The 24,089-nt window shown below is 41.5% G+C and overlaps 1 protein-coding gene across 1 annotated transcript in view; it reads left to right on the plus strand.

Annotated features, from left to right (window-relative positions):
- The window catches only part of MCU (mitochondrial calcium uniporter), a 93,824-nt gene that overhangs the window by 60,783 nt on the left and 8,952 nt on the right, over nt 1-24,089 (plus strand). The window contains exons 2-3 of the mRNA XM_062001322.1: nt 19,530-19,599; nt 23,902-24,072. Of these exons, the coding sequence (XP_061857306.1) occupies nt 19,530-19,599; nt 23,902-24,072 (241 nt within the window). The remainder of the gene's footprint in view (nt 1-19,529; nt 19,600-23,901; nt 24,073-24,089) is intronic.

A 24,089-nucleotide genomic window follows, 5' to 3' on the forward strand; every position in this document is an offset into this window, starting at 1 on the left:
ACATTTCAAGTTTATAACTGAAGCCATTTTGAATGTGTTTTACAGAATAATCTGATGCTTGTCTCTCATCCTTGCCTCATACTACAAGTCTGGTAATGTGTATCTGCTTCCTTCTGTGCACATCATCACCATGAGTTGGCTCCTGGAGAACTGCAGCTGAAACACCATTTTTGATATATCAGTATGGAAAATTTTTTTCCACTGACTTATTCTCTAAACAGCTTGGAAAAAAACCAAAACAAACAACAACCCAAATGAATTCCCTCAAACCCAAAATGAAGTACCTGAGTCTTTTGCTTTAAAAGAACTTAGTGTTTCTGTATATAAATAACCCCCTTTCCTCTTCTGTCTTCTTTATCTTCCAGGACTGCAGAGTTTGCTGCCCTATGCAAAGTGATTTGAGCTCTTAAGTATGCTATTTTATAAAGTGGTGACTAACAGGGACATGTTCTGCTCAAAGTTTAAGGCAAAGTTGATAAGTCTTTGACAAAACTACATACCTTTCCCTTAGACATTAACTCTGTAACTCTTGACCAGTCTAGCAGTTATAAAGAGAAAGCTTTATATTGTTTGGTTTCCCCATGTCTGTACAGAGGAGTGTGTGAAGTGTTTATGTTAGTAGGGTGTGTATAGTATATGGTGTCATGAACTGCATTTTGAAGATGCTGAGGTCAGAAGTGTGGGTGGAGGGAGCTGGTAAACAGGGCAAGGGCAGGCTTTCTTGTACATGAGAAATGCTAGATGATCTGTGACAGCTGATGAAGCAGCTGCAAATGTAACGTATGAAGCTGCCTAATATATGGCATAGCCCAACCATGTATCACTTCTTGTATTTTAGGTTTGCTCTGAAATGTTATTATGAATAAATCCAGATGACTCTGCTTTATTAGTCAAGATGAAGACATGCTCCCTCACTGCCTTTCAAAGATGATTATGTCTTTGGGTTTAAGGACTCAGCTGGGATATTGGGATGCAATGGACAAGCTCTGTGAGGATCTTTGCTTTCAGATAGCTGTGGCTACAGACATCTCATAGAAACATTCAGGATGATAACGGAGCTGGTGCTTGTAGGAATTAACCACCTTCCATTGTGCTGCCTGTACTAGACAGATGTGTGGATACTTTGAAGGTGCTTGTTGCTGTTGTATTTTGCACTGAAATGGATTATTGATCTGAAAGTCTAGCTACTCCTCACTTTATGCTGGTCATGAGTGGGCCTGCTGTTCAGAACTGCAGTATGACTACAGCTTTGGACTCTTTGTGTGTCAGGTGTGGATGCCACATGGGCTGTCAAGATGTGTTTGATTTGTACTGAAGCTCTTGCTGCGTGTTTGCAAGCGGTGTTTAAGAAAAAAAACAATTAGTACTGGAAAATTACAATCTGGAATACATATGAACTGGCTGAATAAATTTCCTTTGTCTTCTGTGTGTGCATGACTTGTGTCAATTGCTTGCTACAGGCAGCAGTCTGAGTGGTGGTCTCAAGGGGGAAAAAAGTTGAGGCGTACAAATGCACTAGTTAAGAAAAAGAAACTTGTAGTAAAATAGTCCACTTGCTCACCTTTGGATTTCTTTTATTTTGCTCTATTAGTGTTTATAATAGTTTTGGGTTACATTAAGCCTCTAGTTTGTTTTGTGATTTAAAAAAAAAAAAAATTATGCTCTTCCAACTTGTGGAAGGTTCTACAAAATTGTTCATGTTTGAGTGGCATGGACATCCATGAGGTGCTCTGATAGTGCCATCTTGGATAGCTCCTGAATTCACTCTTTATCTAATAGCTGTTGGTGGCCATTAAAGCTGCTACCAGATAGATAGTGGCTGCAGAAGTGGTGGCAGAAGCTTGAAACGCTCCATTCTCTTGCAAAATGTTGTTGTGAGTACACAAATTATACATGCTGTCAGCAACCATTTTAAAATAACCCAGTTGGCTTTGAGTGCTTTCTCCTGTTCATGCAGTTTGATTCATGGCTCTAGTGGTCACTCCTAAGATGACCACGGTGATTTTTACAGGAGCCCTGTCCTGTGAAGTACCTGTAACTGTAATTGGCTGACATGTTAAGGCAAATAGCTGCTGCAATCATTGGCAAAGTGCTGATAGTCTGTGGTGTGTTTTAAGGTCAGGTCAGTAAAGGAGACCTTGACAAGACCATCTGGAATTTTATTTGGTTCCTTGGCTGTGTCAGATTAGCTGCTTCTCTATGGCCTGGAAATGTAAACTCTGCTATTGGTGCAAAAAGGAGAGAAGAATAAAGGATTCCCAGGACTGTTTTGAAAGCAGAATTTGTTGTGTTAATACTTGAGTGATTTCTGATATGTAAGAGAACTCTTAAGGCATATGAAATGTCTCTGCTTGGTCTTTGTATCAGATTTCTCTTGTTCCCAGGTGCTGTAGCACATGAGAGGAAAAGAAACGGTGCCAGTCACCCAAATGGCTGTTGTGAAATGAACCTTCTGTGAAGAGTGAACAGTCACTGGTTTAAAGTCTCCATTATTATCTCAGTCTTCACCATAAGCAAGCTCTTTGCTTTCTTTTACTGCTGCTGAGGACCAGGCCAAGCCAGTTACTGCACAAAAGGCAGGGACACTTATCTGCTTGAATGAACTTGTTTCCAACTCTACATACCACAGTTAAGAAGTAACTTCATGCTGCTCTGTAAGAGCAAGACAGACAGCTGGTCAGCCCTGCTACTGAATGGATGCTGTGCTGTGAATGTGTTCAGGTAGCTCATTTCTGCTTTTGGCTGAGAACTTCACAGGCCCACCTTTATTTCAAATGGAGGCTGATCATCTGCTTTTCAGTAGACTTAGGCTCAAATGTATCTAGTGAGAATCAAAGCTAATACCTTGGTGAAATTTTATATAGAATGAAATAGACATGAATTTCGAGGAAGCTTTGCCAAGCAAACAGGATCTGATTGAAAGATGGTACAGCTCAGAAATAATGCTGTTTTGAGGTGCTTTTCGGTCATGGACTGAGCTGCTAAAATGCCTGCTGTTGTGGTTGTAAATCCACTGATAGAAAATCTGGACTATATAATTGCCTCTTGTTCTCATGCCAACCAAGAGAAAAGGTTTCAGTGGTTCAGAAACAAGGTGAAGAGAGAAAGAGTTGCTGGAGCAGCTGTTTAGCAGGCAGTTGGCAAAGTTAGTAGCTATAAGGCCTTGGTGTTGGAGATGTGCAAAATTGTTTCTCTGTGCAAATTTGTAGTTTGGACAGAAGGTTTTCATATAAGAAAACAGCTGTTTTGAACTTGCCTGTTTATGACTCCTTGGTGCTCTGACGATCAATTTGGGCACAATGACTTGTTAAATGACTTCTTACTGTGTACTGAAGTCCTCAGTTTGGGTTCATTGAAGGAATCACCAGGTGGAACAGGCAGTAAAATACTTTCTTCATAGAATTTAGCCAGCTGCCATGTGGTTTTTGAAATTCACTTATTAGACACTCCACTGTGTAACTTTGTGTTCATTTGAAATAGCCTGCTTCCAAACAGATGTGAGGCACAGGAGCCTTCTTCAGGTAGCAAGGAATGACTGAATATGCTATTTTGTTCTCCTAACAAAATAAACACGCAAAGCAGCATTTCCATGTTGGAGCTGATGGGCTGTAATACCCTTTGCTAAAGTACGTCACAAGAAGTCTTAGACTTCAGCATTGTAAAAACTAAGCAGAAAGGATCTCTGTACAGCTGGTGCTCAGCTGCAGAAAATTGATGGTCTCTTACTTGGCTGTTACAGCTCATGTACAGTAGTAGTGGTTCCAATATCTGGCTATTGTGTTTTCCTCCACATCTGACCTTGGATGTGGGATGCCGAGCAGGTTGCTTGTCTTGCCTCTGTTGTTAATGCTGAAGTGTGTATGGTTCCCAAAGCAGAGCTTGAACAGCTGAAGCCATATACCTGTGTGATCTAAGGATCAGTGGTGGTTGTCTCTCTGGAGTTCCCCCCTCACCCCCCCTGCTCCCCACTGAAATTGAGCATTGCTCTGTCAGATGGAAAAAGATACCACATGTCAGCTAATGATTTGCTTAATAGTGCAGTTAAGCACCAGTGCAATCAATCTAGTGACAGAGTTAAAATTATCTCCTAATTACATTGGGAGTCAAAGAGATCCTAGCTCATGGGGGGAGAAGAGAAGCAGGGAAAGAGACTGTATTTAAATGTCATTTAGGAAGATTTGGAGCATAAAAGGAAGCTCATGTCACTCCATTAATGTGAGCCTGACTCTTGTGTGAGTACAAGGGTACAAGGAGGATATCTGCAAAGCTGCAGAGGCTTGTTTGTGAGTTGCTAGTGTGGGGGTGGCTGTAAAAGATACGTCCACAGTGGCTCCCACAGCTAATACCAACTTCCTGATACACAGATAGAGACCAATGACGTGTGTGATGTGAATCAGTGAAGTAGCAGCACCACGGAGTGAAGCTGAGGTAGCTTTGCATGCTCATGGCTTTCACCAAGCAGGGCAAAGGAGCGCTGTGCTCTAAATTCCTGCTGTGATTTCAGGGGAGATTCAATGGGTTTAAACATCATAGAAGAAGACTCCATCCCAGAAAATTGTATACACACCTGATACTTTTTGTACAGGGTGCTTTCTTAGATATCTTGCTGCTTTGGTGAAAGCAAATAATCTTCTTTAGGCAAGACTTTCTGTCTGGAAGATGCAGAATTCCAAACCAGATGTTTTAAATTAGTTGACTTGTGTGTAAAAACTTCACCCCCAGAAGTAGTACCCTCAACTGCCACATGCTTTTCTACAAACTTGTCAACGGGTTTTCCCACCAGCCTCCAAAATCAAAAGGGTGGTGGTTGTTCGGTGGTCTTAGAGATGATGCTTTTCTGAGTTTTTCAGTGGTAGGGAGGATGGAGGTTGTTTTGGCAAGCCTTTGGTATTCCAAAGAGTCATGGTGTCTAAATTTAAATGCATCATCCCTTTGTAGAGTAGGCAAGACAGAAGGTGAGAACAGCAGTTACCACTGATCAGACTTGCTGCTGTGTACTGTTGGTCTGTCAAACAAATGTTTCCAAAACAATGACCACCAAACCACAAAATTCTAGCCCATAAAACTGTTACTCTATCTCTTTTTTTTTATGGTTGTTAAATACTGTGGGACTTGAAACAACTTACAATTGGTGATGGTCTCATTCAGAAGAGGACAATGTTTTCCTTTTCTTTCTCATACACCTTAACTTCATCAACACCTCCTTAGCTGTTGTGTGTCCTCTTAACTATTGCATGCCAAGAACCTCTGAGTGCCACCAAAAAAATCTGTTGAACTTAAAATTAATTCTGTTGCTTTTGTCTGTAGGCGTATTGGAATTAAATCTTCCTTGGTTAATAATGGGGGAAACAAATTCTTCCCAACAGGAGAAGTGCATGCCAGTTGTCCACAGTCCATGTGTGATTTCACAGACTCTATTCAAACTCTTGCAAATGTATCTTGATTTTTAACTGTTATCTTGGGGTAAAAAAGAGTTCCTGAATTACAGAAGCACAGTGTACAGATGAGACTCTTGCCTTTTAAAAATAGTTTCAGAACACTGGAGTACACTGTGCCTGCTATGGGAAAGGGCAAGGTAAAAAGATTTTTGTTTGCTCTGCAACCTCCTTATTGATAATAGCACAAGGTTATTCTAAATGCCATGGCAGAAATCATGCTTGTCTGTGGACAAACCATGTTGTCCCGTCATCTGCGTGGCATATACTCTGAGCAGATTTTTTGTGTTTTATATTCCTGAAAAAGTACTGTTTATGCTTGGTGTAGTGTCCTGCTCTGCCATACAGTGTTGTAGCAAGGCTGTGACCTGCATTCTGTGTTTTGCTAGCTTCTGCTTTTTCAAGCCATGCTTGGTGCATCATGTCTATTTTCCCTCAGAAATTAGTTATCATTGGTATTTAATCAAAACTGGATGGAAGTATTATTGTTTGTGTGTCTAAAACAGTGGTTTGCTTTCACACTGAATTTCTTGCATCTAGACATTATGGCATTGCCTAGTATTCATTTGGACAGCCACTTGTATTGTTTACAGACAGCAATTGTAGTACTTGTCTGAATGCTTTCTCAATGGTTGATGTGTTTTCACTGTGTGCTGAGCAGAAACTTTGTGTGCCACCTGAATTGGCTTGAGAGTGCTGTCCGGGGACTTGGTCTCTGAAAATAGAAACTGGTTGGAAATGTCTGGGCCTGATACCTGAATGCTGAACTAGTAATGCTTTCCTGCTTTCTATCATGTTTTAGTAATAAGCGTTGTCTATACTAAAAATAAAAATAATACTGTGAAAAGAGGAGTCTGCTTTCAGTGTCTCATGAGAATATTCCTGGACATGTAAGCTTTTAGCAAATATAGTTGGAAATAATCCTGACTAGAGAGAGCTAATTGTGGTTCACTTAGAAGTTGTTTTGATCCAGTTCACCTGTCAGCTAAGTAGCATAAGCAGGCAGGGATGAAAGAACTGATTGTAATGGGGTCCTAGCTCTGAATCACTCTTCCTTTATGTCTGGGTCTTCTAAGCTTGTTGATGTATGTTTTGGAGGTGATTGCAATCTGTGTCTTGGTGCAAGTACTGCAGAACTGTGAACCCAGCAGATGTCACAAGCTTTGAAAATAAGGCAGAGTCGTACCAGTATGTCAGCTGTGGAAACTCCTCTTTCCATTGTTTGATCACTTTGTGCAGCAAAAATAAGAGTATAAGCAAGACTCAGATGGAAACTCCAACCTGCTTTGATGTGATGACATGTTAAAGTGGGAAATGGCCATAGTGTGTAGAACTTGAGCTTCTCTTGTTGAGGAATGACCAAAGCTGACTGGTTCTGTTGAAGGTCTTGATCTATTTTCTGGTGCACACGTGAAGACACTGTAATGTGTCCTCCCACGGGACACGGTCCTTAACGAACTTCTCTGGTGTGGGTTCTTCCCAGTTGCTGCGGCTTCTGCCCATACAGGATCCCTCAAACAAGACGCAGTCCTTAGTGAATGTCTCTGGTGTGGGTTCTTCCCCACTGTTACAGTTTCTGCAGATACAGGCCCCCTCCCTTGGGACATGGCCTCTTCTGGGAATAAGTTTAATGAGCTTCTTTGTCATGGGTTCCTCCTCACAGTTACAGCTTCTGTGAATGCTGGGTCCCTTCCATGGGACATGGCCTTCTTCTGCCATAGTGATACAGCCAGAGGACACAGTCTCTTTCGGCCATAGCTTTGATGAAGAGAATCACTGCCTCTGGCTTGGGGTCTGTAATGAGGTGATTGGGTCCCTCCCACGGGACACGGCCTCCTCTGGCTATAGTCACTGCCCCTGGCTCGGGGTTCTTAGCAAAATGAGTCACTGCCCCTGATTTGGGGTTTCTAGCAAAATGAGTCTCTGCCCCTGCAGGGTCTTTAGCAAAATGCAAACAAATCTCAGCTTCACCAGTCCTCTCCTCAGGATGCAGGGGAGTCTCTGTTCCAGCACACCTCCTCCTCTCTTCCCTCACTGACCTTGGAGTCTCCATGGTTGCTTCTCTCACTCTTCCCACTCCTTGCACCACCACCAGCCAGAAAAGAAAAAGAGACAGAAGAAGGAAGAAACAGGAAGAACCCTCCTCTTCCAGCTTCTTCTTAAAAAGTGGTCATGGAGGCACCCAATTGGCTCAGCCCCAGAAGTGGATCTGGCTCAGAACTGGGGAGAGTTTCAAGCAACTTCTTACAGGAGCCATCTTTACAGTCCCTTCCCCCTTACCAGAAACAGCTTCATATCAAACCATGACAGAGGCTTTTAACCAGCTTTCATTAGCCCAGGTGGCAGGCATATGTATGAGGTGGTAAGGTTCTGTGGTGGTAAATGGGGGCTTTCTGGCCTCTGAAGACTGTCCTCATACAGGAGAATAAACTTGGGAATCAAAGTTGAAAGAACTTTAAGTAATAATTAGCAGTGGATCGAAGGAAAAGTCTTTGTTCCCAGGGCTATTCACTGCAGTGAAAAAGCATTAAAAAGGAAAGAAAGTATGGAGGATATCCTATTTTGTGTGAGCTGAGCCACCCTCCTTGCTTGGATTGAAAGCATGTGTTTTGAAGTACTTAACTCAATGCCTATCCCTTCATGGTTTTTCCATGGAGGCTTTCTTGCTCTGTTTCATGTGAATATTTAATATTCCCAAGAAGAATGATTCAATTTTCATTAACTAGCTGAGACTGTCAGTGCAAATACAAACTATAAAGACGTTTCTGACAGCTTGTATAACTGGAAGCCAAATTGAAAATTGCCCTCTTCTAGGCCACTGAACACCTATCACAATATATTAAAGCCAGTTTAATTGATTTGGAAAAGCTTTAAGGAAGTGACCTAGCCAAATATCTCCCATTACTTTCCTTTCCAAATCCTCCTCTCTCAGGATAATCTCTTTTCCCAGGGCTGTTAATTCTTAAATGGTCTTAATGACTAGAAAAATGGATATTTTTCTTGTGGTTTGTTTCCAAGGCTTCTGAGTCTCTTAATATAAATTAAGCCTCACTGTTGATATTGGAAAAAAGTGTGAACAGCAAACCTTTTGTAGCATGCATCTCTGTGTGGTTTACAGATTGTAATTGGGCAAGTGGTTCAAATTGTCTTTTCAGGACTGGCCATTGAAAACTGATTTGTGTTGGATTTTCATTGTGTCATATTGTATGGATGAAGCTGCAACAATTTCTTTGGGAAAATTTTTTAGATGGTTAGAGATGTAAATATAGTAATATGTTCTGGATTTTTAAAACAAAATAAAAATACTTGAACTGAAACCAGCCGAAAAATTTTACTGAAAATCCTACTAAGACAGTCCTTGTGATCTGGATGATACTGAATTAGTAGAAAACAGGGTTTTTTAAAGTAGGAAAACAAAACAATTAAATATTTCAGAACTCCTGATGATCTGCTATCATGCTGGTTTGTCAAATATACTGGCAGTGGATAACTTCTTAATCATGGAAAATGTGTGGGAAAGCTTTTAATCTATTTATCTTTAAAATTCTTTAACTAGACTTTTAACTTAGACTTAACTTAGATTTAATATTGACTTAATGAATCATCATGTAAACTAAAGGTGTGTTTGTGTCTAGTTCGTGTGTCCATCAACCCCATTTTAAGCAGCTTCTGTAAGAGGAGGGAGGGTCAGGAAGTGACAAGAGTTGCTGAGTGCTGCAGGGGACCTGATCATGGGCTGTGTGATGGCACCTAACAGGGAGCAGTAGCCCTTAGTTAGCATGCTCACCCTCTCCTCCTGCTATGCTCAGCCTGAATGAGGGGTGGACATGACTGAGCTTGCTCAGAGGATGGCACTGACTGTCAGCTGAAATGACTGACTTCATTTATTAGCTTTCCTGAAACTTTTAGTTTAGTCTTCTGAAGCTTTTAGTGCCTCTGTTGTGTTTTCATGCATTTATGTATAATTACATTGTCCACTTTTGTAGCACAGTAATTGTGTGCAGGAGATACTGAAATAAATAGCTTTGAGCTAGTGAATGCTACCAGAGACGACATTACAAGTCATTCCCATTATCAATGATCAATTAAATAAAAACCTTTTGATCTCTGTATCTTCCTTGTCTTCCCAGAGATAACAAATGATGACTGCAGGTACTAGAGTTCTAGTCAGACTCACTTACTGCCAAGGTTGGGAACTGGAGGTTTTGGGGAGCAGTCCCGCAGATGATAAATGCTGCTCATTGCTTGGATGGACATACTCTTCACTGGGTAAAAACCTGTCTGGATGGCCAGGCCCAGAGAAAGGTGGTGAATGGAGTTAAATCCAGTTGGTGGCCAGTCACCAGTGGTGTTCCTTATGGCTTAGTGTTGGGGCCTGTTGTGTTTAACATATTTTGTCAATGATCTGGATGAGGGGATTGAGTGCATCCTCAGTAAGTTTGCAAATGACATGAAGATGAGGTAGAGTGTTGTTCTGTTTGAGGGCAGGAAGAGTCCACAGAGGTATCTCCCCAGGCTGAATCAATGGGCCAAGGCCAATAATATGAGATTTAATAAGTGCATCCAAGTGCCAAGTCCTTCATTTGAGTCACAACAACCCCAGGCAGTGCTACAGGCTTGGGGATGTGTGGCTGGAAAGTTATCTGGTAGAAACGGACCCTGGGAGAGCTGGTCGACAGCCAGCTAAACGTGAGCCAGCAGTGTGCCCAGGTGGCCATACAGCCAATGGCATCCTGGCTTGTATCAAGTATAGTGTGGCCAATGATCGTCTCCTTGTACTCAGCACTGGTGAGGCTATACCTGAAGTGCTATGCTCAGTTCTGGGCCCCAGGACATGGACAAGTGACAGAAAACGGTCTCAAGTTGTTACAGGACAGGTTTAGATTGGATTTTAGGAAAAATTTCTTCCCCAAAAGGGTTGTCAAGCCCTGGAACAGACTGCACATGAGAGTAGTGGAGTCACCATCCCTGAAGGTATTTAAAAGCCACGTAGCTGTGGTGCTGAGGAACATGGTTTAGTGGTGGATGGGGAAGTGCTGGGTTAATATTGGACTCAATCTCTTTTCCAACTTAAATGATTCTATGCTTCTATACTTGCCTCCTGCAGAGGAGCAGTACCTAAGTGGCTCATTTGTGCACTCCCTAGCCAGGGCAGGAATGTAACACGGCAGTGTTGAGCTTGGGAAATAGTGCCAAGTTCATATTTCTGAACTATACACAGAATGCTACATGGTACCATATGGCTGTTCCTTGTGCTGTACAGAAGGGGTCACCCCCAGTTTCCTATCCCCTCCTCTCACAGAGAGGCCAGGTAAGATGAGCTGAGAAAAGCACAACTGGGAAACCTTCAGAACAGAATTTAACATGCAATATAAGCATCAGGTTCAAGATAAGCATGTTTGTATTCTTACTGCACTTCATTATTATGTCAATAAAGATCTGGCTTTCCAGAGTGCTGCCTGTCACTTGTATTTAACTTCTGTGGAGTTGCCTTCTCTAGTCACATACCTATGGCACACAGTAGGGTGAGCGTTGCACCATGTTCTCTCTCAGGGTGGAGGCGAGAGGCCGTCCTGTGAAACGGTCAGGTACAAGGTACAGCATTAACTAAAGGATATTAAACATTAACATATAGGGATATTAAGTTTGCATGTAAGTTTCCTTGTGGTCTGTTAGCACAATCAAACAGTGCTCTTTAATGGCCTTAAAACACTCATATATTTGTGTTGGAATTCTTTTCATTTTCTTCTGTTACTGTCATATGACAATAACTTGCCTGGGAATAGAAATGATTTAGGAGTTGGAGTTGCATAGTAACAATGCTTATGGCAGATAGCGTAGCTGGGGAAAAATGTCAGGCATCTTCCCTCAATCAGATAGAAAGGCTTAATGGTATGACATGAGGGACTAGCAAAAGGATTGATTTTTAGTGTACTAATCACACCTGTTAGGGAACTGATGCAAACTGAATGTAGAGAGCAAAGCAGCATGCCAAGTTGAACTATCCTTTTTGGTTTAGGACCTGTGCTTCTAAATGTGAGAGCATCTCTAAAACTTACCTGGCACTTCTTGGCAATACTCTTAAACTTACCCAGTAAGTATCTCATAAAGGATTCAATCCTAAAGCTAATCAATCTCCAGTCTTACTCTGTAGGGCTCATAATCTTGAAGAAGGAATTAGTCTTTGTCTTTTAGTGCTTGGACTGACTTGATGTGACTTTTTGGGTACAAAAGAACTGTCTCTCACTGTCTGATGCACTCTCCATCAAAGACTTTTTAGATTTCTGCTCCTCCAGTTCCCTTGTTGGACCAAACCCAGATGAGGTTAGATAGAGAGGCAAGATTTTGTTTGTTTATTTTCTGTTGTTCTTTCCTTGAATTGATGGTGTAGAACTTTCCCAGTACTGGGATGTATTGGGCTGCTGTGGCTTGCAGAAAACTGTAGCTCTCATGTTTTGGAGCATGCAGCTGCTCCAAAGCTGTCTGTGTGCTGATGTTGACTCAAGTCTGCCAGAGCCTGCTGTTCCTTCTCAAAAGCAGAAAGTAAGGTTCCGCTGTTTCTGAGTTGATTTTCCCAGAAAACCAGTGCAATCTGGCATCTCTTCAGCATGTGCTGAAACTTCCCTTCATAACTGTGTTTATTGTTTCATTCTTGATATTGTGAGTACCAGGGATGTGTAAGTTAAGCTGCTGTTTCCTCACCAAGAAACTCTTTATGCAGTATGACAGCAAGGTGAGAGGAGAGGGGTAAGAGCTCTTCTTTTCAACTGTCTGTAACCAAGACTAAAAGACTAATGCAGTTGATAAGTGCTAGAGAAAGAAAAACAAACAGAAAAAAAAAAGCAGCAAACAACAAAACAACAGTAAGCTGCCCTGGGAGAATTGCTGAGGGGAATCCATCTGATTGCTTCTCTCTGGTTATACAGTTTTTAGCTGTGAATGTCTGAGGGAGACAAAGTCATGAACCCTGAAATCAGGGGGATCAGAATTCACTTAATTGTTCAAACTGCTTTTTAAACCAGGGTTGGTGGCCCCTTTAATTTGAGAAGAGAGTTACCATCAGTTCAAGAAGATTCAAGTAATGAATCAGAAATTAGGGAAACGAATGGAGCTCTCCCTTGTCTCTTGTGCTTAGATTTAAAAGCTGGCATAGGCTTAAATGTATAATGGTTTCATTTTTCAAGCCTTCAGAATGCAAGGGAATTGAAATTCTCAGCTGTTTTCTGCTAACCATGAGGGTTGTATTGAAGAAATGGAATTCAAGCCATTGTACTCCAGTAAAGTAAAACCATTTTTATAGTGAAACTGTGATCTGGTATCACAAACAGTAAGGGTTGCCTGCTAGGTGTAGGAAAGACTGCAAAGTTTTGATGAAAGAAAAACTATGGTGGTCTAATGTACTGTGGCTATCATCTGTTTCAGGTCAAGTAGTAATAGTGTATTTCTCTAAGTTTTTGACAGTTGCAATAAAATGAAGACTATAGACTGAGAAAGGGGTTTGGTTTGTGCTTTGGTGGGTTTAGGTTTGCTTTTGTTCTTTTTGTTGGGGGAGAAGTGATGTAGATGTGGCAAGGGAAGCACTTGTTAAAAGCAGTAGAGACTGCTTGACCAATGTGCCTAACATGTCTGTTAAAACTTTTCCCTTTCTATTACCTTCTCTTCCCTAATCTGTCCCCAAGAGGCTCTATCAAAGCCATCAGAAGCAGTGATGGTCTTGTTATAAGACTCCTCATTGCGGCATTTGCACAGCAGCAGTAACGCCTGAGGGAAAGGCACAATGAAGAATGAGGAGCACTTAACTCCATCCATTTTTTTCCTTTTTCTGCAAAGAATTAATCTCCTTCCTCCTGCCCCCACCTTTTCCTGGACACTGTGAATTACCTGTTCCTTTTAGGCAGATGGGCAAAGGAAGCAGGATGAGAAGGGAATATTTATAGCTCACCTCCTGTTTATGTTCCTTTCCTAGCAGATGTGATGAAGCTCTGTACTAATGCTGAAAGAAGAGAAAATTCGGGCAGGAATGAGAAGTGTGGCAAATGAAGACCATTTGCTAATGTGTAGTTCGTTTAAGTGTTTCCAAATGCAAAGCTTAACACTTCCCACATCTTACTGACATTGCCTTTTTTGTGACCATCTCCTCAGAGTGACTTGAAAACAAAACTGAAGAGGAACAGCCCTGCAGTTTAGACGGGTTCTTATTTGCTTGACTTCCATCTGCGGAAACATTGCCCTGTGGAGGCAGTGGGTGCAAAATAATCTTTTTGGGGCAAAATCTGACCTTTTGAGTGGAATGTGAGCAAGGGCCTACAGAGAAACAAAGAAATGCGTTCAAGCTAGTGGGATTTAATCAGACAAGTGCTCAGGTCCCAGGAGACAAGCTATATGGTTGAACAAGGCAGCAGTGTCAACTTGCTGGAAACTAAGAAGAAAATTGTGCTCAGGGGCATGGGGCTCCCTTGCCTCTGCTGTAGACATCTTGCAGGAGCACAGCGCCCAGGTGCAAGGGCTTTCCTTGCCACACTCTCCTCTCTGGCCAAATGTTTGGTACTTTTGTATGCCAGCTTGCTGCAGGGCAGGAAAGTGGTGCAAGTGCTGCCCTTGCAAGAGCAAGTGCTGTTTTATTGTCTTATAGGCTCTCAAACAGAAGCACAATGTGTACTTTGAAGGAAATACTTCACGAAATATTTACTATGTAGACATACCTAGAGACCAAAGCAGGAAATTGGGCATAATCCATACAGGGCTAGTGATTTGTTGAACAAATCCTTGGTAGAGTTGGTCTCAATTCCAGAGGAAGATTGAGATTATTCAATGTTTTTCCAAAGGGAAATGCTGGAAGCAGGCCAACATGTTCAGATGTCTCCAAAGAATGGAGGTGGTAAAGAAAGGGTTGGGAGATGCAGGCAGGGAGATCTCTACTGCCAGACTGGCCCATTTTTATATCTTTTGAGCTTTCTGTGAAAGCCAGGGAGGACGCTGAAGAAAGCATTTGAAACTAGCAGGACTATGTCTGGGCACTGGCAACAGCAGGATCCTTCTTTACTGGTGTTGTGGGCACAAGGGCTACCATGATATCTCCTCCCTGTCTGCTTGCTGCCCTCAGACCCACGTGAGAGACTATTGTAGGTGTCCTTCATGATCTGAAAAGGTCCAGTCTGTGCTCAGAGCCCTGCATCAGTTCATATGCAAAAGACTTTTTTTTTTTAAATTATGGTAGGGGTTGGAAGGGACCTTTAGAGATCATATTTGCCAACTTGGCTTCCACACTTGCTGTATTGAATGCCCAGGGCCTGATGGGTCTCTGTGAGAAGAGTTTGGGCATGCCTCAGGCCAGTTCCAAGCTGGTTCTGGTGGGCCTTGGTGAAACCTGTTTTGGTCTCTCAGCCCAACTGATGTGGTGTCTTGGGGAGTCTGACATAAAAAAGGGGAAAAACGCTGGAAAAATGAGAGGAATGAGGGGGAAAAGTGTGAGGAACAGCTATGCAGGCTTGGAGGCAGGAGGAGGGGTGCTCCAGGTGCTGGGGCAGAACTTTCCCTGCTGCCTGCTCTCAGTGGGGTTATGGTGTGTTTCCAGGTGGGACCTCCATTCCCCTGTACCCTATAAGATGGGAGGAGATGGCATTTAAGGGATCATTCAAATACTGGAGAGAATGTGTGCTTGTTTCTGTCTTTCCTCCTATTATCTACTTTAATTAGCAGTAAATCAACTTTTCAGTAGGATAATTTGTTATGCCAGTGATGGTGAATGGGTGAGTGATCTCCCTGCTTCTACCCTGACCCATGAGCTTTTTAACCTTGCATTCTCCTGTCAAGGAGTGACAGTTCTGGCTGAAAAACTTGCCACAGTCAATCCACTACAGTTGTATGTACTGAAATGTAGTAGAAACTTGGGTATTGGTGCAAAAAGAGATTAGCTGTTTTGATCTGTTACATATCATGGAGCTCTAGACAGCAGATTTCTGGTCAGGACATGGGTTTGCTCTATGTCTCTGCTCTGCAGAAATAGCTGGTGTGAGGTGGAAGCAAAATGAGAGGACAAAAAGAGGTCCAATGACTTAAAATGGAAGTACTGCTTCAGATAAAAATGTAACAGAGTGACTACAGGAGCAGAAGTAATTGGAGCCCCGAAGTGAGGGAAAGATAGAGTTCTTCAACACTTTTCTAGTGGGTGGTTTGGCTTACTGTGATTGTTTGAGGAAGCTTGCAGCAGTTCTTCTCACAGAGGTGCTGGCTAGAAGGTTTTAGGATAACCACCATTAAAGCCAGGAAAGATACTCAGTTTTTCATGCTGTGAAAGTCAGGATAGAGAGGAAAATAGCTGTTGCCTGTTGGAAAAGGTGAGCTGTTTTATGTCTGACTTAAGCCTCATTTGAAGAAGGCCATGAATTGTAAAATAGATGTTGTAGCTGGCACTTGAAAGTGTATTTCGTAAAGATTTCACTCATGGTAAGAAATTTCTACACGGAGAATGTTCTGTTTTTCACAGAAGCTCTACGGTTTTTGCTGCACAAGTACTCCAGGTGATGAGATGGTAGCATGTTTTACTTATGTTCTACATTTTCTGTGCTTGGGGTGGTTTTTTTTCTGGACAATTTATTTTTTAATTTTAATTAGGGTTTGGAGACTTGGTACTCCAAAGTTGTTACCATTCTATCATTGATAGTTACATAAAATGCAGAACATGAGCTCTGATAGATTGCTCCCTCTTTTCCTATTAGAGAGCACTCACCAATAGCTAAAAGGCTTTTTATTCCAGGAGACTTTGATTAACTTTGTCATCCATATAGAACTGAGACATATACATTAGGACCTATAGAAATAATGTTATTTTCACGCTTGGATTGTCCATAGTAGACCTTGACAAGGCTGAAGGAAGTGTTAATTTAAGACAAAGGACTGGGATTTTTATTTTTTTTCCCTTCATGCTCCCTTAATCATTCTGGGAGCAAAGCTGCTGTGTAACCCGGAGCCTCTTAACATGCATCTTACTGCAGATGGACAGGAAACAAAGCATCTAATGGATATGAAAAGTCAATTCCTGCATATGTTCTCTTGAGACCCAGAAAGTTATGCTGGTGCCTGAAGCTTCTGATTTCAGTGGTCTGGCTTTGGTACTTTTCACATCCCAAATATTGCTTATTTGAGAAGCGGTGGACAAATCTGTCTCAACTGAAACTTGCATGTAGTTATTATGTACTTCACTGCTGAAGTGGTGAGCTGCCGACGGTTTGTCTGCAGGCAAACGATTGTGAGATCTGGTCAGCAAAGCTTGAAAAAAGTTCCTCATCTCAGCTCCACACTGCTTCAGCCTTCTGGCACATTTCTATGTAAAGCTGTTGAATTTTAGACGTTGGATAAAAGGCTCAGACGTTTCTCTCCATCTCAGTTTTAAATCAACAGTCACCCCTCTAGAGTAAAAATGATAGATGATTTCTTATGCTCTCAGCTAACCTTGGACAGTAGAAGATGACATTTAGGTCTCTGCTAACTTTAGAGTTCATTTGTTCCTTTTCTTTCTGTTCCTAACCAAAACACTAGAGAATGTTTTCTTAGATAAGGAATTTCTAACAGCAGTATGTATTGCAAGGCATAGTTCAGAACTGCAGGAGCAACAGATACAGGGAGTTTAACCAGCAGCTCGTCCTGTAAAACATAGTGGCAGCATGCTGCAGTAGGATCAATGGAGTGCCCTGAATCAGGGTGAAGGGATTGTCGGAGATGTTTAATCTGGAAACACCTCAGCTTTTTGATGAGTCAGTTAATGTGCCCTGGTTTTCAACCTGTTTTGCCTCTTCTCTATTCTCGCCTGTATTGTGTGAGGGCAGGAGACTTCTGGAGGTAGCTTATACCTGTCAACTAATCATAGCCTTAAGGTAAAGTCTTTGCAGATGCTAGCTAATAATATATTTCAGTTATTTCCTAATGGAATATTTGCTATTTTGCAATGGAATAACAGTGGGTTTAGTGGGATTTAGAGTTTTCTGAAAACAGCAGTCCAAAACTTTAGTAGCAATGCAAATCTGGTAGGAAGGCAAGCTCTTGGGGTACAGTATTTAAAAAATAGATGATAAACGCCATGTAAAACGGAAGAGTAAAACAATGAAAGGCACATATCTGGAAGTGTAGTTCTGCCATGGAATTGGGTAAAATGAATATATCAACAGCTTTATGGTAGCTTTATGGTAGGGCTTGCTTTCTGACCAGAGGTTTTGTGTCTCACTGTGTAAATTCTGCCCACCAACTACTGTATCTGCTCTGATACTGTTTTTAGAAGGATTAAAATTGAAGTTGCTAGCTTCAGATAGGAAAAAGTTTCTTTGTAAACTTGCTGTAGAGGCTTCTACTCCCTAAATTTGGTTCTGAAAAGTGACTTGCTTGTGATGTGACTTCTGATCATTGAAGCTTCTGACTTTTTTCATAATATAATAGTGACACCAAATCAGCAGAGCTTGATTTATGCAGAATGTGAGGCTGTGTTAGGGTTTTGCTTGGATGATTTCCAGTTTTAAACCAGTTGGTGGGGGGGTGTTGGGGGGGTGTTCCTGGTTGCTCATCAGTAGCACATGGGTATTTGTGCAGAAGACTTGCTGTTTTTCAAATTTATCTTTGGTTCCCAACGCATCGGGGTGGAACTTTTGCTGAAACGTGCAACTTCCCACTTCAGTTACAACTGTTTAATGCCCAGTTCTCTTTTCCTGTTATCTGTCTCAATTGACTGTGGGGAAACTCAAAATGCAATTGCAAGGAGGAAAATTGAAAATGACTTGACTGATTTCTCAAGGCTGAGAAAAATGGAGTATAAATAACTGCTGAAATGAGAATGAATTTCCCAAGCTGTCAATGCATTGACCACCTGGGCCATAGGTCCTGCTTTCAAGAAATATTTCCGTGGTTGAAACTGCCTTCTACTTGTGTGCCAGGATTCAGAAGAGAAGTAGCAGATAAAGCTATTCTACGTAGATTATTGAAAGCAACCTCAAAAAACATGGAAGTCTGTACAATTTGACAGAGAATCAACAGTGAGGGTTTTGTTTGCCAGCTTCCATTAGAAATTTACTTAAAGCCCAAGCCCTACCTGTGAGGTGCGTTTCTAGAAATGCAAGTTTGGCAGCTGTTTTAAGAAATAAATAAACAACAACAACAAAAAGGCAGTAAGAATGGCCACATTGGACTGCAAATGTTGAAAAATCTGAGGGTTAGCTAGTGAAATATATACCACCATAGACAGATTGGAGCTGGTGTTGTACCTTGTTCTTTTGTAAAATTGGTCTCTTTTGTGCTAGAATTGTAATTCTACCATTGGGGGAAGATTAGTATGTAACTAGTAAAACATCCTAGAAGACAGACTCTAAATTCATCTGACTTCAGATTTTCATTAGCAGCTTAGTCCCTTGCCAAGGTTGCAGAACATACGAGCCATTCAAGCGCTTTTTTATTAGGCTCTTTTTTAGTAGCTCAGTATCACAATTTTTGTGGTGGAGTGTTTGGGGTTTTTTTGTTTAGAACAATTTGTTCTTCAATGAACCAGCATGTTTACTACTTGTATCTCAGTTTGGCTTCTCTTTGTAAGGACAAGAAAAAAATTACATATCACAGAAAAAAACCCCTAAGAGAATGAACGTTTTAGTCCTCAGCTCGCTAGCCTTCCCCCACTGTTACGGTAGAACTTGTTCTAATCTTTCAAGACTGGTGCTTTTGTGTGATTTCCACTTTCCATGTCTGTGTAATAACCTAAATTGTTCTTTAAAAACTGATCAACTCAATGTGGCTTTAAGAATACCTTTTATGTGAAGGAAAAAAAATTCACAGCTGTATATCCTCCCTGTCAACTATTTGCACTGGGAGTGAGGTGTGTAGAGGTGAACTTGGCGGAGAGGGGAAGCCCAGCTGGGTGGCAGATGGTAAGAGAAGAGGCTGTTCTTGACAGGCGCTCCTGGTTTGTGGCTACCCCTGCGGTGGACGGGAGGAAGTGCCTAGTGCAGGCCTTGGGGCAGGTGATGGCGAGAGGGGGGGCAGGAGGTGACACTGGAGTGGGATTCTGCCAGACGAGCAGCACTGAACATTTGTCCTTTTTGCTGTGCTTTTATTTTCTAGGCGCATCAGAGGCTTTCTCCTTGGCAGAGTGTGAGAGTGGTCTATTGCAGTACGGTAGTGCCCTCTGATGGTGAGTATTGACGTGGAGAAACTCTTGGCTCGCTTTTGACTAACTTAAATCCTGTTCCCTGACCCCGTTTTCTGAGTGAAGCTTTTTTGACTAGGAGGTAATCCAGTTTTGAACTAAGGAAGTGACAGAGAACAAGTCAGTCAAGAAGAATTAAGGAAATGGTCAATTTTTCTGATAACTGTCCTTACAAAACTGGACGAGCTGTATAAAGGAAGATATAATTGCATGCAACTATCCAGATATTGTTACTAGGCTTTTTCCTGACGTAGTCATGAGATCTGTGTGGTGCCTGCCTTCCAGGGTCCTGTCTGTCATGTTTATTTATGTAATGAAAGTGCGGTGCATACCAGTTAATTGCTCAAACGGTTGAACACACCCTGTGCTGCTCTGAATAAGTTGTACAGCCACGGCAATTTTGTTCCTTTATTTATATTCTGGGACAGCTCAGTTATTAAGCTCTTTTGATAAGATTCTCATAACATAAAGCAAAATAATACACTGGTGAAACTTTAAAAATCTCAGCCTGCCAGAATGCAAAGATTATACAAGCAGCTTGGGGCACACTGCCTGCTTCACGTCTGCGTGCTGTGCATGAAGACTACAGCACCTAGGCTGACTGACACAAGTGCTTAGTGGATCTTCTCCCCATTAAAGTGTGTTAATACAGCCTGAAAGCTAATAAAGTGAAGGGTTCTGGCACAATTGCTTCCCCTCCCAGGTCAGTGAGTGTATGCAAATACAAAGAGAACATGACTATTGTGGAGGACTCAAAAGCTTAAATAGGTGGAAGTGCAGAGGATGCATGGAAGGTTGAGAGGGTAATGTAAATGTGTAGCTACTTGCCTGATTTGATTTTTACTTCCTCATGTTGTGCTTGAATATTTCTCTTATTTCTTCCAGTAGCTTCACCTTTAACGTTCAACACTTTTTTGGCCACAATGTTTTTACTGTACTTTGTTTCAGCCTAATGTATTGCTGAAATTGCTCTTATGCAAAACCAGAAATCTTTACAAATCCTCAAAACTCATGACCTGTTAATGGTGCACACATGGTTGAGTCAAAAATTTGTGGTGCTCAGATGGAACTCATACCTCAGAGCAACCTCATGCTTGATGTAGCGTGTAAAACTTCTCAAGTCCTCCATCACAGAATCATCGAACCATAGAATGGTAGGGGTTGGAAGGAACCTTAAGGGATCATGTAGTCCAACCCCCCTGCTCAAGCAGGTCCACCTAGTTCAGGTCACACAGGAAGATGTCCAGGCAGGTTTGAAAATCTCCCAAGAAGGAGACTCCACACTCTCCCTGGGCAGCCTGTGCCAGGGATTCTTCACCGTCACAGTAAAATAGTTTTTCCTGATGTTTCAATGGAACTTTTTGTGTTCCCTTTTTTCCAGTTACCTCTTGTGCTGTCACTAGATAAAACAGAAAAAAAATGATGCCTCAACCTCCTGACATCCACCATTTAGATACATGTAAATATTAAAGAGATCCTCCCTGGTCTCCTCTTATCTAGACTAAACAGCTTTCCTCATCATCCTTGTCCAGGCTGTAGGTGTCTGTAAATGTAAATGAAATAGACTTGTATACCATTACTTTTTTTCACTTGTCTGATGTATTTAAATATTGGCTTAATCAGTGAAAATTAGCCAAAATGTTAGTTATATAATTACTAAAACACCAAAATGCTTTGTCCACTTAGTAATTTGCAGTTGCTCTACTGCGGGCAATCCACAGAACTGCCAGAGCGGACGAGAGCAGGGCAGACAGGCATATCGCAATGTCTTGTTAATAACTTTTCCTGGAGCTGTCTGTTGCTGTCTGTTAGGTCTGTGTTATTGACACATCCTTTGGATTTGCCTTTGAGCTCTATCTCTCTAATGCAGTAAAAATCTGACCAGATGTTACTTGTGACGAGAGGATCAAAATGGAATTCTGGACTTCACCCACCAGTCAATTAGGCTAGAAAATGACTTTTACAAGCTTTTTGTAAGGAAAATAAGGAAAATGTAAATCAGCTGTAATTCCAGACTCACTGAGCACGTCTTCCAAAGGGCAGTAATTTCATCTTTAACACTTGAGAGAGGTTTTATGTGTGCTACCAATGCTGGTGACTCTTGGTGCAGTGTGAGCGATTGTGTTTGCCTCTATGGTCCCCATCTGGTGTGTGGAGGCTTAAGATGCAGCAGGGCTGCTGCTGGTAGGCACTTCCTCCAAAACTTGGCAGTTATGGAGCTGTGGTTGTTGTGTTGCACTATGAGGATGTGCAGGAATGTATTGATGTGTTTCATACCTTGTGGTTATGTAAGCAGTACATAAGTTCATATTGTATGCGCTGCTCATAACCAATGAATTCAGTACTTGAGTGGCTATTTTAAGCTTCTAAACATGTTGATCATTCCTTCAGGGCCTGCTATCACAAGTGCAGGTAACGCTAATCTGTTTCTTACTAGTCTCTTCCTCAAACACTTGATTGAAGGAATGGAAAAACCTGATAGCTAGTGTCATAACAGCTGCTGATAAGGAGACTGAAATTCTGTCTAACTGTCCAAATAAATTATTAGTTTGATTTTTTTTCCCCCAATAAATATCTGAATGTTGTCTCTGAGTTTCAAGCTTGGCAACATTTAAGCTACTAAAATCCTGTCATGTGGCTGAGCCTTGAGAATAGACATTTAAGCTTTCAAATACTTGAGGCCTCTTTGGATGCTTTCATCATTTTAGATGTCCTGTTGCTCACTTCCACCTAGTTTTTCAAGATGTCACAAGGACCTCATTGTCATCACCGGATAGCAATCCTCTGGAAGATGGAAAAAGCCTCCCTATGCTTGATTTAATTCATGAAAGCATGTGACAATGAACTCAAATGTCTGAGAGAACTCTTGTGGCTTCATTAAAAGTGTGTTTGGTGTTGTCCTTTTTCATGAGCCCCCTTTCCAGAAAGGCCCATCACCCCAAGACCTGTCCTAATATGCAAATGATCCTGTGGTAAACAAGTTCAACATCAGGCAACAAATCACTGAAAGTAGAAGTATAAAGGCCATTGGTGGCAAGGCTTTCTCAACAGTGGTGTGCTGAGAAATAGTTCCTTTTGGTGATTAAATTATTTACTTCTATTTCTACTGCCATGGTCTTCTTTGACCAAGTAGTTTTGTTATTAACTGTTTAAATTGATTTAGCGTGTTAATACATGAGTTAGATGAATTGAAGTAGACTGTGTGGTTCATGTAGTTGGTCAAAGCCACAACAGGTGGGAATACGAAGCCAGATGCAGCGTGGGTGGGTATGACTGTACAATCCTTGAGACATGGCAAATGATCTGTGCAATAAAAAAGACTGTACATTTTTACATAAGAGAAATACGTAGCAATCCCAAGTGAATCACTGTTAGGTGTGTTGCTATATCTTAGCAACTACTGCACTTGAGGAAAGTTTTGACTGTGACTCAGTAGAGGGCTTAGGGAATACGATCTTTTAACCTCTCTTTTCTACGTGTGGATATCCTGAAGCACAAGGAGTGGGCAGTCTTCTTGGCAGTAAAACGATAACTAACTTACAGTTGATACAAGCCATTGCCATAAGTTTTAGAAAGGTGCACTGAAATCCTTAAGTATCATCTTGAAAAAGCTCCTGACAGGACATAAATAAATGGCAAATGTTTTTTGTCTGAACCTAAGAAGTAATGTTGAGCTTCTGAAGTATAAAGTGTATTGATTCTGTGAAATGATCTTGAAGTTTAAACTCAGTCATGTTTCTATGTCCTCTTTATTGCTCTTTTAAATGTTTTATTGCCTCAGGACAAAGAGGAGGAAACAAGAACTAAACAAGAATAAGAAGGTTTTGAAGTAGGTCCTTTCTTGATGCTTCTTAATATGTACAGTCTATCTTTGTCTTTTGGACTGTAAACCCTGATAAATGGCACTGAGTTTCGTCTACCATGGTCCAAAACACTTAGATTCTCAAAAGCTAACCAAAACATATTGTGCTGCCATGTTGTGGCTTTTAGATACTCTGTTGCCTTCAGTATTTAAGTGATGGTGTTTAAGTGATGGAGTATCTTTTTATTTTCCACAACGCACAGAAAGTTTTAACAGATATTGCCAGGTTAATGGTAGTGAAAACCTCTGACATGCCTCAGTTTTCCTTTGATGGACACATTTCTTGATAAAGGTGGACCAAAGGGTCTGTTCTATGTTCAACCCCAAGCTGTGTTTGCCACTTTCTCTGTGGAGCAAATACAAAACTATTAGAAGAAGATCTGTTAATTTTCAATGATATACTTGTTGTTTTGTCTCCTTTGTAGAAGTGACGGTGGTTTACCAAAACGGGTTACCTGTGATTTCTGTGAATCTTCCATCCCGGCGCGAACGTTGCCAGTTTACACTTAAACCAATCTCGGACTCTGTTGGTGTGTTCTTACAACAGCTGCAAGCAGAGGACCGAGGAATTGATAGGGTTGCAATCTACTCAACAGGTACTGTTGTGTACAAA

Source organism: Colius striatus, chromosome 8, assembly GCF_028858725.1.
Source record: "Colius striatus isolate bColStr4 chromosome 8, bColStr4.1.hap1, whole genome shotgun sequence".
NCBI classification, from domain to species: domain Eukaryota; kingdom Metazoa; phylum Chordata; class Aves; order Coliiformes; family Coliidae; genus Colius; species Colius striatus.